An 18255-nucleotide genomic window follows, 5' to 3' on the forward strand; every position below is an offset into this window, starting at 1 on the left:
TATATATATGTATGTGTATATATATATATACACATACATACATACATACATGCTGGGTATGCATGCATGCAGGCCCCAAATCCCAAAGGGATGGAGAACTGAGGAAGAACTGCAGGCCTGACCATGCCCTATCGGAAATGCTTTTTCCTTCTCTCCCCCCTCTGTTTCTCTGTCTCTTCATCTCTCTCTCTAGCAAAACCATGTGCCCTCTGTCAATAAAATAATAATAGTAAAACAGAAATGATACAGAGTTAGACAAATCTACTATCTAATGCTGGCTCAGTTACTAGTTGCTCAAGTTTTCAGAGATTAGCTTCTTCGATCTTACACTTCCTATTCTGAAAAGTAAGAAGAATAGTATCTACTTCTCAGTATTATTTTAAGGACTAAAAAGGTAAATTTATTAAGTGCATAGAGTAACATCAGACACAGCAAGTGATCAATTGAGTCAAAATGTTATCACCGTATGCTACTCAATAAATATTTGACAATTAGCTAAGCATTAAAAGTACTGCTTATGAGCATATGACACTAAAAATAATACTAATATAAAACATATATTTAAAAACATAAAATAGCACTTTATAACACCACACCATCTGGTGGTGTGGTGGTTAAGGTGGTCAGATTCCACATGGTTAACCATGTGGTCTAAGTCACTGACATGGCAGCCTGAAAAACACACAGGCACGTGTGTGCATGCTCAAAATCCCAAAAGAAAGTAAAAATGGAAGAGAAGGAATTGGAGCATAACTACTCCCCATGAGAAGTGCTTTCTCACTTTCTCTCTCTCTCTGCTGAATGCATGTGCCCTCTGGCAAAATTTTTAAAAAGAACCAGTATTTTACAGTGCACACTAAATTGTGAAACAATGAATATGATATTACCCTTGATTTGATTATCACGTACTGTATGCATGCTTTGAAAATACCATATAATACTCCAAAAAAGTACAATTAAATATAAATAATAGATGATAAAATAAAATAGAAAAAAGAAAAATGCACTATATTTATTCTATTTATACCTGTCTGATAATATTTAAAATAATATGATTTCTTGCCTATATTTTTAACATAAAAATTATTCAGGAATATTGAAAAAACTGTTTGCGTTTCTTTTTGGTTTGCCTCTTTATCCCTAAGAAATGTGTGTGTGTGTGTGTGTGTGTGTGTGTGTGTGTGTCTGTGTGTAGAGGAAAAAGGGAATTAGTTCCTGAATATGGAGAAAAAATTCACTTTTAATACTATGAATTTATTTCTTGGTACAATAATTCATTTTTCTTCCAACATCACTCAAAGAAAAATCTATAGCTTATAAAAAAAAAGTATTAGTCTCACAAAACTGAAATCACCTACTACATATTCTATATTTAACTGCATGTTCTCCAGCTTTCCAACCTTTACAATCTTTATAAGAGAACATACTCAAATTTATAATTCCCATATCAATATTTCCTGTACTGTACTAAATAGCAATCACAGACTCAGTGCTATATGAAAGGTTTAAGACTAATCATATCACAAATAGGCCTTAATTTGAGTATGTTACATAAGGAAATTATTTTCAACACCAAGAAAAAAAAAAAGATATATATATTTTTTTACCATACCTATCATTTGGGAAAGTTATAGGATGTATGGCCCTAAAGCATTTATCTGACATGAAAGAGTCTAATATCTTAAAGTCCAAATAAGAAAAAAAAAAGGAAATATCAAATGTAAACACTCCCAGCAATGACTCAGTTCATTCAATTCTGCTTGTTCAACTTTCTCACCAGTGCCTGGGAATTTATATTGTGATAGCTATACGAACAGATATTTAACAGATTCTTATTCTTACTAAAAATTTTCTTTAAAAAAGAGTAGCTTCTATTGAGTCGTCAGAAAAGCCATCACAAAGTTTTCTATACTTTTCTATTCAAAAACACGTCATGATATTTCTGACAACCCAATGAATTATTCTACAACCTTCCCATGTTTAATGCACTCTCCAGCAAATTTCTTTTTAAAGAATCAGTGGAAATATATGTATCGAATATACAAAATAAATTTCAAAACTTACTTTTCTTTGAGTTCTGACACCTTTTGACCAACAGAATTAAGAAGCTCCTCTAATTTCCTTTTTCTGTCTTCAGTTTTTCTCAAATTCCTAAAATATAAGTCAATATTATAAAAGTCTTTCTACTTTAGATATCAACAATAAAGCAGCACTAGCACCTTAAAATGTAATCTTGGTGTAAATATATAACAATGATAATGGTCAGTAATACAATATTCAGACTTTAATTTGAAAAGCAATGCTAAAATTAAATGTGTATCCTTTGACTGAACCATATCACTTCTAGGAGTCTATATTTAAAAATACTTGTGGGGGCCAGCAGGTGGCATAGTGGTTAAGCAATGGACTGCCACGTGACTAGCCACAGTTTACGTCCTGGACCCAGATGTTTGAAATTCATACCAGGCATGTGTGTGTGTGCATGCCCAAAGCCCCAAGAGGCAAATGGAAGAGAAGGGACTGTGGATTGTCCATTTCCCCTGGGGTGAGGGAGGAGGAATATCTCACTTTCTAACTCTCAAGCAAGTGCATGAGTCCTACTAGCAAAAATCTCTTGAAAAAAGAAAGAAAAAAAACTTGTGTAAGGGTCCAGCAGGTGTGTCATGGAGGTTAAGACATTGGATCCTAAATGTCCAGATGTGGGTTCAAGTCCTGGGCGCAGGATTTCTCACTTCCCTTCTCTCTCTCTCTCTCTCTCTCTCTCTCTCTCTCTCTCTCTCTCTCTAGTGAGTGCATGTACCCCACAAAAATAAATAAAGAAACAAACTTGCACATGTAGATTTCTGGATAAAAATGGCAAACTGAGCATATTTACTTATCTTCTATTCCTGCTAAAACCCTACTAAAAAGAAACCAAAGGAATAAAAACATATATATATGTGCCAGACTAAAGAAACTAAAAGGAGAAATTTCAAATTTTTATAAGTAATAACTGATGTTTTAGAACACAAAAAGAGCTAAATGCCTAGAAGAATAGAAACGGAAAGAAGCTGAATTAAAAAATGCTCAAGAAATGTAGATAATATGTACTTCTGAAAGTAACAATAGAGCTGAAGATGGAAGAATCTTTAATAGTTGATGCTAGGGGCTAGCAGATGGCCTGGTGGTTGAGGCGCTGGGTTCTCACATGGCCAACTGTGGTTCAAGTTCCAGACTCAGCAGCTTGAAAAATCACTCTGGGTGTACATACATGAGTGCCCAGAATCCCAAGAGAAGGGAAGAGAAGGGACTGTAGCATGGCCCTCTCTCTCCCTCTCTCTCCAGCAAGCACATGCTCTTAAGATAAAATAATAGCTGATGCCATAAAGAGAGCTCCATTGAGAGTAGACTCCATTGAGAGCAGACTACCCTGAGTACAACCCAGAATGCTACAAGTCTAGCTTCTGCCCCATCCACCTCTATATACCCACACACTATACAGAAAATACGAAGATTTTTCCAGATAAAAATCAGTGATGCCCTCCACCCAGAAAAAAATGTCCAGAATGGCCAGTCCACACTTTATCACTCAGTAGTCAAGAAGGCAATCAAGGTCATTGAGATCTTCCAGTCAAATTTCCAATATGTCACAACTAATGACTGACAGCCAAGGATTAGACAATAAAGCTTTGGAAAGACCAAGATAAACAAATCCAAAAAGGAATACAGAATAAATTATGAAAGTCAAAAGCAAATCAAAATTTAAAGGTAACAATGACAAAACCCATATTTTCATACAGATAGAGAACATATTTCATGTAAGCAAGCAACAAAAAGATGATGCTTTTTTCTCTGTTTTTCACTCATTTTTGTCACAGGGTACATGTACTTACTAGAGAGAAAGAGAGAGTGTGAGCGAGCAAGAAAGACATGGGAGAGGTCATGCTACAACCTGTCCTCCTTCATCTCTCTCTCTCTCTCCTTCATCTCTCCCTCCCTTCAGGATGTTGGGCATGAATGCAGAGATATCTGGGGTCTCTCAAGCCACTGGGTCCAGGACTAGAGCCACATGGCAAGCCATGTAAAATCTAGCCAGAGCCACCACTCAAAATGGCCCTGAAGATAATGCTTTTTTTAAAAAAAAATAAAATAAATTTTAGGACATGCTTCTGTGGCACAGCAGTAACCCAAATGCCCTATAAAGTATAGGCCATATGGCCAAACGCAAGTTGGGATCTACTGTCGGCTTGAGAACAGGTCAGGCACATACACAGACATCCAGGATCCTGAGGAGCTAGAGAGCTGGGAGAGGGGGTGCAGGATGGGGGTGGGTAGGGGAGAACACAGCATGATGAACTCTAAGGAGAGTGCTTCTCTCTCTCTCTCTCTCTCTCTCTCTCTCTCTCTCTCTCTTTCTCTCTCTCCTGTGTATGTTTGCATTACCATGTACAAATGTGCTATAATTCAATAAATAAATAAATCAGAGAAAACTACAGAACTTTGGAAATTACAAGTATGATAGCAAAAATAAAAATGAAATAGAATAATAGAAGGAAGATGCACCTGAGAATTCAAACAAAAGACTAAAGATACAGAAACTAAGTAGAAACTAAGTAGGACTACTATGTACTGCTGGGTGTTTGTGTATTGCATACACTTGACCAGGTGTCTACTCAGAGGAGTGCCTTTTTCCACTTTGCACAAAGGTGTCACAGTAGCTAGCAGAACCCTGAAACTGTTAAAGACATAACATATTCAAACATCAGTCCAGGTAGTTTAATAAAAGACTAATATATGACTTTCAAATAAAGATAATGAAGACATCACTTCCACCTCCCAACCCCAAAAGCTATACCTTCTTCTAGGATACGGATGGGGTATCGGATTTGTTCTGGTGGGCACCCACCTTCACTGAGGTTGGGTACAAAATGACTGACCTAATCAGAAGTAAGGAAACAGCAAGGGGAAAGGAATATCTGTAGGGAGTCTTCTCAGAATAATTTACTTTTCTTAAAAATAGGTACCTCCTTTAAAAAGATTCATAGAAAAGAAGTAATTCCTTTCTTTCAACAGCATATTGTTTTTTCTGAATAGAACACCTGTGTAAGGGAGCAGTTAACTTGCAGAAAGACCGAGAATATCAGAAAATGAGAGAAGACCTTGGTATTTCTTGATGGCATCATAGAGGTACATCATCCACCATCCTTGAACCAACCTACTTTACCATTCATAATAGAACAAACACATTGCTTTACACATAAAGCCATTTTGAGTGGTGATCTTACTAATCTAAAGCCAAAAGCAGTGAGAATGATACAGAGGTGCAAAAAGAGATTGTTGAAGAAATAATGGCAATAGACTTTGAAAGAGCTGATACACACCAAGTTTTAAACTTGAAGTGCGGTATCTACCACAAAGAATGGTAAAATCTCAAAATGCCAAAAATAAAGATTTCAAAAACTTCCAAAGAGAAAAATACTATAATACATAAAATACTGGGAAAATGGCATTAGATTTTTCAAAGGCTACAATAGCCCCTAGAAGAGAGCAGAATGATTGTCAAACTTCAGGGTGTACCAAAACCATATGGAAAGTTTGTCAAAACACAGACTGCAAAGCTAGAATTGTTTATATTTTGTACTTCACTTACGATTCTAATCCTGCCTGTTCAGTTTCCAAAGGCTGAATTCTTTCCAAGACATGGGAATACTGGACATTGGCTTTAACCCAGGCAGCCAAAGGAGCAGCCGCAGTACTGGCACGCTTTGCATTCTGAAAAATCGTGACAAGTTTTCACACATTCTGACTTAATTGCAAATAAAAGCAGAGTCAATTCTAACATATTTTATTTAGGCATTTGTTTAATAACATTATCCAAATAGTAAAAATTTGGGTTTATAGCTAAAATAAAAATAAACTGCTATCCTGATTAAGAAAAATATACATGAGGGACCAGCAGTTGGCCTAATTAGTTCATGGAACTGAACCCCACATGGCCCAGTTTAAATCCCAACCATGGCAGCTTGAGAAACACACCAAGCACCTGCGAGTGTCCAAAATCCCAACAGGATGGGGAGACAGAGAAGAAGGGATTACAGCATGACCATGCCCAAATGGAGACTGCTTTCTCCCTCTCCCTCTCCCTCCCCCTCTCCCTCTCCCTCTCTTTCTTTCTCTCTGGGAGAGGCACACACCCTCTGACAAAAACACAAATGAACAATGTTATTGTATCTCCTCTTTCCACCTGTATTCTAGTTTAATCTAATTCTTCTGATAAATGCTTCCCAATTATGCCTCCAGCATAAAACGTAGGATATTTTATCATATGGAAAAGGGAACTTATGACATAACTTCGACATTACCTTTGGATCAAAAGATCCTTTATTTTTATAAAGAAGTTCTTCAACACTCTCTCTTATTTCCTTCGGAATATTTCGTGCATCAAAGGTTGCAATGTCTTCTCTCACACCTCTTTTTGCAAGGAAACTAAAATTAAAGTATATTATTTCAAATGAGGTTAAATAAAATTTGCTATTTCTGAAAAAGTATCAGTTTAACAAAGTGATAGATGTAATACTTTTAGTACACTAGTTAATAAACTCTTTTTCTTCCTTCTCCCTCCAAGATTTCAAGACTCTTTGAGAATGGTGACTGTATTTTGTTCACCAGTAAATCACAGTGTTTTCTACTATGTAAAGACAAAAATGTTTTTAAAAAAAATCAAATTTATAGAGACTTTTTTAAAAAAGTCAAAGTTATACATTTTCTATTATTTTGACAATTTTAACAATCACTTAGGAGAAAAGGAATACACATATCTTGACATATGATTATACAGAATATCTTGAAATTTGAGGGCAAAGTATACAACCATGTATTTAGATGAAGTTCAGATTGAGAAACAATATCAAAAACATTTTAAACTAGGATAGAATGAATAATTCATTAGTGAAATAATAATATATTTTTATAAATTCAAAACTTACCTTTTCATGCTCACCCAAGACGTATCAAAGATACCCATTAACCTTAAAACTCCTTCAAGGATATCTCTGATTACGTCCGGGGGCATGCGTAGTGAGCGGATTTCTGAAAGAGATTCCGGCTTAATATTTCCAACGGCTAGTTTAGCTTCACTGACCAGAGGCTAAAAGAAAAAAAGTTCACTTTTATCTTCAAAACATGTATTTTAAAAATTCATTAACTCTTTATAAATTAATATTTATTGACACTTTATCCAAAATGACTACACTTACTAATGTCTTCTCTCTTCAAACATCAAAATACTTTAAAACACACAAAGTAAATAATGTTCAAGTCTAGAAATTAAGAGTTCTTGCCACCACAACTGCAATAATATAATTTAGAAAATCTGAATTGTTTTGATACCATTTGCCATTTTCAGAGGGCTATATTTTAGGAGTAGTTGGCTGATTTAGCCAAGCCTGTAGAAAAAGGGCTTAACAGTTTTTCTTAATTTACCTACAAAACATTTTTTGCCTTCTACAGTTAAAACAGCATGGCTCAAGGAAGACAAAGATTATTTTTAATTACCATCAGTTAACTCGTTTACCTTCCCTTGCAGGCTTTCCTTTTCTTGTAAGTAATACTCTGACTGAAAGCCACATTGGATAATTTGACCTACAGATAATATGAAGACTCCTACTTACAACTGGTAGACACAAATATAAATAGATCCTAGAACATTTTATTAGCGTACCTGTACTTCTTTTAATTCATCATCAATTTTATTTTTTCTTTCTTCAATTTTAACAACTTCTTCTGCTATTTTATGTTTCAGTCTTTCAAGTTCTGTCTTTTGCTCACTAGCATCCTGTAAGAATATTTAAGTGGCATTCTGATCAATTTTAATGCAGTCAATATTTAAAAGCATGATATAAATTCTGTAACTAATTTTACAGTAAAACTTTCTATTAAATGTTTTTCTAATATTAATTTTGAATCTATGATATGAGAATGTCCAAAATGTCTAGGAAGCTGTAGATATGTTTTACTCTATATTTTCTATCAGAAAAGTTTCTATGCTTTTTTCTACTTACTGAAAATAATAAATGCTTGCCATGTAAAATTTAAGTAAAAATGCATAATTCTAAACATGATTATAATAATAAATGTTTAACATTTGGGGAAAAACAAACAGAATGGTCAATGTTATTTTATAAATGAGGAAACTGACAATACATGCCTGGCACATGTGCATAGGTACTCAAACTCCTGAAAGGAAGGAGAAGTGGAGGAGAAAGGACTGCAGTGGGACCATGGTATAGTGGGTAGGGTGCTTTCTCTCTTTCTCCAGAGTGCACAAGCCCTCTGGCAAATGAAGGAAAGAAATAAATACTAACTTAACTGGCAGAACTATACATTAAATCAATTATTAGCAGATCCATATCAATTTAAAATATAAAAAAGGTTCGGATAAAATAGTATATGGTCCACTGAGGAGAGTACATTTTGATTCTAAACAAGGTGAGAAAATAGCATGCTCTTTCACAAAAGGCTAAGAACATAATACTATCGGTCTGAGTATATGACTGAGCCAAATTATTTTAGGTTGAGTTACAAACAAATATTATTTTTTTCCTTAAGTGACAATCAGGTACAAATGCTCTCGCTGAAATTTTTATTTTCCTATAGGATGTGTGCACTAGCTAAAGAGAGAGAGAGAGAGAAGGAGAGAGAGAGAGAGAGAAATCACCTCCCAGGGAGATGGCCACCCCACAGTTCCTTCTCTTCCATTCTCCTCTGGGGATTTGGGGTACACATGCACATGCACCTGGGCCATTTCCCAACTGCCAGGCCAGGACTTGAACTGCACAGTCAGGCATGAGGGACCCAGTCATCTACTGTTTCTATTTTTGTGCTCATTCTAAACATTACCTGCATTGACACTGTGATCTCTTGAAGAGCAGCATCTGCTTCATCTTGCTTAGTTTTAAGTAATATACTTTGTTCTCCAGCTTTTCTGTTCAGTTCATCAACAAGAGCTTTAGCTTCATTTAGTTTAGATACACCAGCCTACAACGAAATTTTACACACACAGTAAATAAAGCCCTATAAGGAAGAACTGAGCAAACACATGTAAGTGTATACATACAAACCAGTGGCAAGTGGGTATAGTTTTCTTATTACTAATTACAGTGATTTATTTAATATTATATTCATTAAGATTAATAAAAATTTCCTTAAAGTTTTGAAGAAAAACAGATTTTAAAGAGTCACAGTAGGGGCCAGCAATGGCTATGGTTAAAGTGCTTGACTGTTAGATAGCGAATCACAATTTGAGTCCTGGACCTGGATGCTTGAAAATCACCCCAGGCACGTGTGTGTGTATATCCAATATCCCAGGAAGAGAACGAAGGAGAAGGGATTGTGGTGTGGCCATTTCCTCTGGTGGGTAATTTCTCATTTTCCCTCTCATTGTCTATGTCTCTCTCCACTGAGTGCACAAGACCTATGGACCCCCCCACAAAAAAAAAAAAAAAAAAACTTTAAAAAAAGTCACAGTAAACAGATCTACATATATTTGGCAGCTTAAACACTTTTTACTAAATGTATTAAATGGGAGAGAAAACAGAAAGCAAGGGAAAACCCAGTAAACCTTGTCCAATTTTCAGTATCATTGGTATGACTGGTGTTGTCTGTCCACAACTCACCTTTCTTTTAAAAGACTGCCTTACTGAATCTGATGAACTGTGGTCCAAAACACCTTACTTGCTCGTTGCACACTTGACCCTGGATTGGCCATTACGACACCCTATCCCACTACCCATAATAATCCAAGGAATGGAAGTGAAAAAACATTCTTCCTCTTTTATAGTATTAGTTAGGTTTTTGTCATCTAACAATTAGAAGATCTGGGGAGATAGTCATGGCAAAAAGCAAATGCTGGCAGCTTAAAATTCATGCTGGGTGGGTGTGAGTTCATGCCCAAAATCTCAAGAGGAGAATGGAGGAGAAGTGACTGTGGTATGGCCATCCTCCAGGGGGTTGATTTCTTGCTTTCTGTCTCTCTATCTCTCCAGCGAGCACACACGCCCTATGGCCAAAATCTCTCTAAAACACAAAACAAATCAATATTTACTAAGCACCCAACAGAGAAAACAGATATTAAGCAAAGCTTATTACTTACTGATTTTATCTAATTCACATACAACTATCATTGACCCAAATAAGCTATAACTAAGCAAGTTTAAGTATTAATAATTTAGCCAAAGTACCGCAGAGAACCAAATCAGGAAATAATGTGTACCAAAAGCATATATAGTAAGTGCTTGAATATAAACAAAAATGAATCATTAGAATAAAAGATAATTATGTCAATTAAGATGGATTCTAGTTTACTACCCTAACAAACAAAATATGCTTTAGATAAAAAAAGTTCCTGAGAACTCAAGGGGCTAGCATTCTAATGATACATTTAAGTTTAAGCTCTATAATTACAGAAATATAGAAAACTGTTCAGAATGTACTAAGTGACATGGATAAGAACATTATTTTATAAAATATAATTTGAAAGGTTATTATAAAGATATTCTTAGATGTTGTTTTAATTAATAATAGAGATTTTGGGGACCAGCAGGTGGCATAACAGTTACGTTGCTCGACTCTCATATAGTTATCTGTGGTTCAAGTCCTGGATCAGGCAGGCACGTGTACATGCATGCCCAAAATCCCAAGAGAAGAAATTGTGGTGTGGCCATCTCCCCTGGGGAGTGATTTCTCACTTTCGGTCTCTCTGTCTCTCTCCTTCTCTCTAGCAAGCGCATGCACACTATAGCAAAAATCTCTCTTAAAAAAGAAAAATAGAGATTTTTCAGTTTCTAAAAATGCTTTCATGGGAAAGAGATTTTAAGAGAGCCATATAATCTGTCAAAAGCACATAAACACCATCTAATGAAGAAAAGAAACAATTATTGAATCAAAAAAGTATAAACATTACTATTATCTATATAGTGGGCAATACTGGTAAGGAAGTGAGACTGTTTTCTAAGACTTTTAAGAAAGTACTTTTTTGTACTAAATGCATGCCACAGGCAACATGGCATGATTTACATAATTTATGTTTTCTACACATAAATAAATTCAAGATTAGCAACACTGTACCTGCAAATGACTTTGTCTTTTTAACAATTCCTTTTTCTTGCTGCTACTAATGGCAGAATACACATGTAAAAAGGTCATATATCGGCTTGGAGTAGCACCATAGGCTTTGCAGGATTCGTGGATTAATAAAAATGACTTTAGAAAATCAGGATCGACTAGAAAAAGAAAATAAAAATGACTTACTATATGCATGATTAATGAAGAATAAGAGAAAGTAATCTTAATTATATTCATTTCATACCAGATACCCCTATTCTACATAATTATGAGACATCATCTTTGCTTAAAGATAAAGAAGCACAGGCATTCCTAGACATCTCTTTACAGTCCCATCTTATTTATGAACTTTGAATTATCTAGTTTTACTGGTCTCTCTTCTTCCACTACTAGATATTTCCTCTGAACATTTTTACTACTACAAGGAAGATAAATCTACAAGTTGTCCCAACATATAAATTAATTGAAACTATAAACATATGTCCTCCAAAAGTAAGCTCAATAAAAGCTGCTTGAATAGCAGAGATATCAAACCAAGTAATAGCTACCTATTCCCATTTGATACAGGGAGAAACAGGGTTTTGAAAGCCAGAGAGCTGGAACTAGCAGATGGTGTGATGGTTACATCGCTGTACTCCCGTGTAGCCCGGATCGAGTCCCAGATCCGGTGACTTAAAACACACATGGGGTGCATGTATGTATGTGCTCAAAATCCCAAGAGGAGAATGGAGGAAAAAAGGGACTGCCGCATGGACACCTCTCTAGGGCATGATTTCTTGTTTTCTGTCTCTGTCTCTCCAGCAAACACATATGCACTATACCAAAAACATAAAATAAAAAAAAGCCAGAAATCTAAGAATAAATTTACATTTTATTCAATATATCTAAAATATAGCTCATTATCTTCCTCTCAAACACTCATTTCCTTCAGTTCCTTATCCTAGTGAATAAAATCAACTTCTAATCAGTTTCCCAAGCTAGAACCTTAAGAACTACCCTTGACTCTTTCTTCTTTTTTATATGCCAAGGTCATTACATAATCAATCAGACCCATTTAGATTTCCTTCTAATATCCTCTAAGTCTGCTTCTTCCTCTCCAATCTTATTATCTTCCCTGGCTCACACCTTCATTCATGATGTCCCTGTGAGACTGCTGGGATAGACCTCTTAAGTGGTCTAACTGCCTTTAGTCTCCTCCAAACCAATCTATGTATTTTCCAGTAACCAAAGAAAGGGATGGACCCAGAGACTTCTGTTTCTAAAACCAGACTCTTGTTCCATCCCTATTAAAATCTCAATAACCTCAGACCACCCATAGGTTAGAATTCAAACTCCTTACTATTTGTGAACCTTCATTACCTGACCCTGGGTGTGTGTGTGTGCCAAAAATCCTGAAAGGAGGGAGAAACAGAGAAGGGACTGCAGGCAGCATGGGGACATTTCTCACTTTCCTTCTCTCATTCTGTCTCTCTATATACACTTTGTTGGGTTCTGTATTAAATGACATAACAATTCATTTAAAAGAAAGAAGGCTTTGGGGTCAGCAGGTGGTGTGATGGTTACAGTGCTGGATCCCACATGGCAAACTCTACAGTTCAAGTCCCGATCCAGTGGCGAAAAAAACATATTAGAAATGTATGCATGCTGGGGACCAGCAGTGGCGTGGTGGTTAAGGCACTAGACACTCCCACATGGCCAACCATGGTTCAAGTCCCAGACCTGGTGGCCTGCTTTCTCACTTTCTTCCCTCCCTTCCTCCCTCCCTCCCTCTCTCTTTCTCTCTCTCTCTGTCTCTCTTTCTCTCTGGTCAAATTAAAATAAATGAATGAATGAGTAAAATTAAATAAATAATTCCTTTTTTTCTGGAGAGGTTTTTGCTATAGGGCGCGTGCGCTCGCCAGACAGAGAGAGACAGAGAGACAGAAAGCGAGAAGTCACCCCCCAGGGGGGATGGTCACGCCGCAATCCCTTCTCCTCCATTCTCCTCTTGGGATCTTGAGCGTGCACACACACGTGCCCGGCATGAGTTTTAAGCCACCGGGTCCGGGACGTGAACCACGGTCGACTACATGGGAGTCCAGCGACATAGCCATTACGCTAACTGCTGGTTCCCAATAAGTAATTTTTTTTAAAAAAAAAAGGGATGTGATAATGCATGTCCCAAATCCCAAGAGTAGAATGGAGAAGAAGGGATTTCAACATGGCCACCTCCACCCCCACCCAGGGGGTGATTTTTCACTTTCCTTCTCTGACTCTCTCCAGTGAGAACATGTGTTCTGTGGCGCATAAAAATATATAAAGAAGGCTTCTAAGTTTAGTTTGCATCAGAAGAAATCTAATTTTTAACATTTAGTACAATTTAAACTCATAATAATCCTGGACTTTGAATGATCTATAACATCAGCAAAATAGTAATAATTTCATAAGTTTAAATACCATGTATAATTAATTTCATCAAAACACTACCTGAATTTTTTTTCTTTTCTTCTTTTCTTTTTCTGTCATTATATTTTTCTTTACCATTTGATTCACTGAATAACATTTCAGGTATCTAAAACATCAAGAACATTTCTTTAAAATTCAAATCAACATAAAAAAGTTTAAATAAATCCAGTATCAGAGGTTAAACAATAACATAAAAAAGACAGTATCAATTATAAGAAACACAATATCAACTGTATTTTTCTTCTAGGATCTTTTCCACACTAAATCCAGTGATCAATTCCTAGTCCTTATCTACTTCCATGTGACACTGCAAACTGGATATTTGTAACATGTCATAGTTAACACATGTAAAAGGCTCATATTCTCTTAATATACTATTTTTACAGTATTTCCTATCTCAATTAACAATCACTTCACTCTTCCAGCTGCTCAAACCAAAACGCTTTAAAATATTCTTGACTTGTTACTTTCTCTTACATTTTATCACACAGTCAGTCAGAAAATTGTTATTCTCCAAAATATATTCATAATCCAACCACTTCTTACTACCTCGCTGCTATATCCTTAAGCCAAGGCATCCTCTTCTCTCACCTGGATTACTGTAACAGCTTGTCACTGCTTCTACCCTTGTCTCCTATAGTACACTTTGAACCTAGAAACCAGCATAATCCCATTAAAACATGGGTCAGAACATTTTTGCCAAAGCCTCCAAAAGTAAATTCATTCTTGGGAAAAGCTAAAAATCTTCATCATGGCTTATAAAGCCTCACCCTAATGGTCTCTTCTTATTTCTCTGACCTGATCTCCAACTACTCACCCAACCAATCTCTCTGCTCCAGGTGAAGTGGCCTTTTCTTGGTCATCAAAACATCAGGCATTTTTACCTAGAAAACTATTCCCAGAGATATCCCTAGTAAGAATGTAAATTCCGTGAGGGCAGGGGATTTGGTCTGATTTTTTTCTCAGCTATATCTCTAAAATATAGAACAGTGGCACTGTTCTGTTGACCTAATAATTACTCTTCTTAATAAGAGCCTTTACTCATGTGGCCTACTCAATCTAAAATACCTTTTTTTCTCCTTTATCTACTCACTTAAATCTAACTAACACATGATTTCTTCTGTAAACCTTATCTCTTATTTCACATTATGCACTTTACTCTGAAGCACTGAAGCATGACAAGTATTAATCTGTATTTCTATTACATAAAAATTAAAAAGTGACTGATTAAGACTATATCATTCAAAAAATGTTAAAAACTATTATTTATTCGAATGAGACCAATAAGAGGCTTCTAGTTGATAGAGTAGCATGAACCCACACTTTCAACTCATCCACTCTCTAAACTCATAGCACAGCAATGATCAATTTTTTTTATAAAGGATTTAAAATGTTTTAATTGTTAAAATTTTTGCTATGATGTCTTTATTCAAATTTTACCTATACTTTAATAGGTTAGTTTATTAAAAGCCTAAAATTTTAAAGTATGATTATTATATCTGTGAACCTTAAGAGCATAATCTTCAACCTAAAACTAATACTCAAACTATATTATAAGAAAAAAATAGAAATCTCTTCCAATGTAGAGAGAAATTCAGTGCCACAATCAAGGTAGTATTATAACACAAAGAGAAGTTTTACCAATTATTAACTTTAAAAAATGCAATTTTTTTAATGTTTAAACGTTAAATTTACCTTCTTCATACTGCTGTCTGACCAACTCTCCATCCACAACACCTGGCACTTCTTATGCAGAGCTGGATTACTCTCACAGTTTATTATGAAGTTTAAGTTTGCAGAATCCATTATCAAGACAATATGTAAGTTTTGTTGAATTCCTAAAAATAGCAAAGGAATTTGTAACCATGGAAATTCACAAGACTAATAAAAGAGTCCAGGAAATCTATACACGACATGGATTTATGAGATTAAAATGCTCTGAAATGGAATAGTAGGAGCTGTGGAATAAAAAGAGAAAGCTCGGGGCATGGTGGCGTCCGCCCTATGGCGGAAAGAGAAATCTCTATGTAACAATATTATGGTATGATTTTTATTTTAGTTAAAAAATATCTGTAAAGGGGCTAGCAGATGGCATGATGGTAAATATGTTGGACTCCCGTATAGCCAATGGCAGTTTTTCCCAAGCAACTGGCAGCTTGAAAATCAGACCAGGCATGTGTGTGTGTGTGTGTGCGTGTGTGTGTGTGTGTGTGTCTTCCCAAAATCCCAAGAGAAGAAGGGATTGAGGAGTGGCCATCCCCCTAAGGGGTGATTTCTCACTTTCCCTCTCACTTTTCCTGTCTCTCTCTGGTGAACACGCATGCCCTATGGCAAAAACCTAAAAACAAAACAAAACAAACAGAAAATTTGTAAATATGTGTGTGTGCATGCTAAGAAAAAAGATTCAGAAGGATTTTCATAAAAAACAAGTCTAGGTGGTTTGATCATTGTTTTATTTTTAGTTATTTTGATTTCAGGTTTATACAGTATATAAAAAATTGATTCTGTATTCATAAAAGGCTATTTAGTGGAACCAGCAGATGGCAGAGGGGTTATGCCACTGGATTCCCACATAGCTGACCATGGTTCAAGTCCTGGACCTGGTGGCTTAAAACTCACATGAGGCACATGCGTGCATGCAAGAATGGAGGAAAAGGGTTGCTGTGTGACCATCTGCACGGGGATTGATTTCTTGCTTTCTGTTTTTGTCTCTCTCTGTCTCTCTGGTGAGTGCACGTGCCCTATAGCAAAAATCTCCCCCCCTAAAAAATAAATTAATTAAAAAGTTATTTAATTTATGAAAATTATAAAAGTGGGGGCCAGCAGGCAGTGTGGTGGTTGGGGTTCTAGACTCCCACATGGCAGACCATGATGATAAATAAAATTAAATAAATAAATAGTAATAATAAATAATACGATTTTTAAAAAAACTATAAAATCTGGCACAATAAGTAGTTCAAAAGTTCCCTAAAATAGAAGGCACAAAAGTGGCACTAACCTTACCACATGAAAACAAAAGAAGCAAGGTAAATATTCCAAAGAATATTACCACACTTTCAGCATTCCCCTTTGCTAAAATTTTGCAAAGTGTTTTTATTATGGACTAGCCTATAGTCTAGTTATGTGCTCTTCCTAATAGCTACAGAAAAAAAGAAAAAGATTTAAATCTCTGAATGAATCCAAGATTTAAGTATATTTGCAAGCTAATAAAAAAAAAAAATAAGGCACAGTAAACATTTTTACTTCACATGAACCAGACTTTGAATTGATTAATGAATTGCATATCACTTACTATATGTGAAGTAATTGAAGACTGGCCCAAAAAAACCATCCTGTGAAGCTTGATCTTTAAGAGGCAACAGCAAAGGTTCTAATTCTTCAAGAGTATAGAGTCCAGGAACTTCACCTATAGAAAAATATTACATTTCTTTTTAATTTTGGCTGTATTACACTAATTCAAAACACACTTTACATATGTAATGCTTTTACTGTTTTGGTACTAAATAATCTGCCCCTACATAATCTTTCTTTCCAAAAATACACGAACTCTTCTATCACTTCTATAAGAGTCACAAATCTACATCTGTAGCTTTCATTTAATAAAACTCAAACTCCTAAGTAAGTCATTTTAGAGAATTCATAATTTAGCTACCTAACTGCTTTTATAGGTTCTTTTCCCTCTTACCCCATAAACTCTCAAACTCTAGCCTCAATGAACTTCTTTGCATTCCATAAAATAATACAAATATTCTCTCTCCTGGAATATACACCCATAGTCCTGCTATTAGTATATCAATAAATTACTGCTTATCCTTCAGGACATAACTTCAACTCCTATGCCCATGCTCAAGCCCTTCCTGATTATCTATATGCTAAGTTAAAGTACTCTTTTACATACTATCCAAATATATCACTATTTATTACTGACCCTATCATTTAATAGTGAATGAATTACTTCCCTTTCTATCCAATTAAAATCTAAATTCCCAAAAGACAAATATTTGATGATGTTCAGGAGTTAACCCTAAGGAATTCTTTTTTTTGTCGAGATTTTCACTATAGGGCGCGTGCGCTCGCCAGACAGACAGAGAGAGACATAGAGACAGAAAGCGAGAAACCACCCCCTAGGGGGGATGGTCACGCCGCAATCCCTTTTCCTCCATTCTCCTCTCGGGATCTTGGGCACGCACGCACATGCGCCCGGCGTGAGTTTTAAGCCACCGGGTCCGGGACGCGAACCGCGGTCGACTACGTGGGAGTCCAGCGACATAACCATTACGCTAACTGCTGGTTCCCAGGAATTCTTATCTTTATATTCTTATATCTGTAATATAAATGTTTGTTAGATAGATGATGAATGAATAAACAAACTTGTACCCAAGGGCCAGCCAGTGGTGTGGCAGATAAAGCAGCTAGATCCCACATGGCTGCCTGAGTGGTTCAAATCCCAGACTGGAAGCTTGAGAAAGACGTCAGGTGTGTGTGTACTCAGAATGCCAGGAGGAGAAGGGACTGTGATGTGACAATTCCCCAGAGAGGGTATTTTGTCACTTTTCCTCTCTCTCTTTTTCTCTCTATCTCACTCCACTGAACACATGCCCTCTGGCAAAATTTAAATTAAAACAACAAAAACAACTTGTACTGAAAATCAGGAGACCCAGTCCATGGCCTGCAACTATGCAATGTAATGACAAAAGGCAAATCGAAGTT

General features: G+C 36.0%; 1 protein-coding gene across 1 annotated transcript in view; it reads right to left on the bottom strand.

Annotated features, from left to right (window-relative positions):
• LOC102487405 (cytoplasmic dynein 2 heavy chain 1) overlaps window positions 1–18255 on the bottom strand; it is a gene marked incomplete at its 5' end in the record, with an annotated part of 254523 nt that overhangs the window by 153733 nt on the left and 82535 nt on the right. Inside the window, 10 exons of the mRNA XM_006150080.2 lie at window positions 2065–2151; window positions 5630–5751; window positions 6342–6465; window positions 6966–7126; window positions 7700–7813; window positions 8878–9015; window positions 11104–11258; window positions 13567–13651; window positions 15241–15383; window positions 16838–16951. Coding sequence (XP_006150142.1) covers window positions 2065–2151; window positions 5630–5751; window positions 6342–6465; window positions 6966–7126; window positions 7700–7813; window positions 8878–9015; window positions 11104–11258; window positions 13567–13651; window positions 15241–15383; window positions 16838–16951 — 1243 coding nt within the window. The remainder of the gene's footprint in view (window positions 1–2064; window positions 2152–5629; window positions 5752–6341; window positions 6466–6965; window positions 7127–7699; window positions 7814–8877; window positions 9016–11103; window positions 11259–13566; window positions 13652–15240; window positions 15384–16837; window positions 16952–18255) is intronic.

Source organism: Tupaia chinensis, unplaced genomic scaffold (genome assembly GCF_000334495.1).
Source record: "Tupaia chinensis unplaced genomic scaffold, TupChi_1.0 Scaffold000276_1, whole genome shotgun sequence".
Lineage (NCBI taxonomy): Eukaryota > Metazoa > Chordata > Mammalia > Scandentia > Tupaiidae > Tupaia > Tupaia belangeri.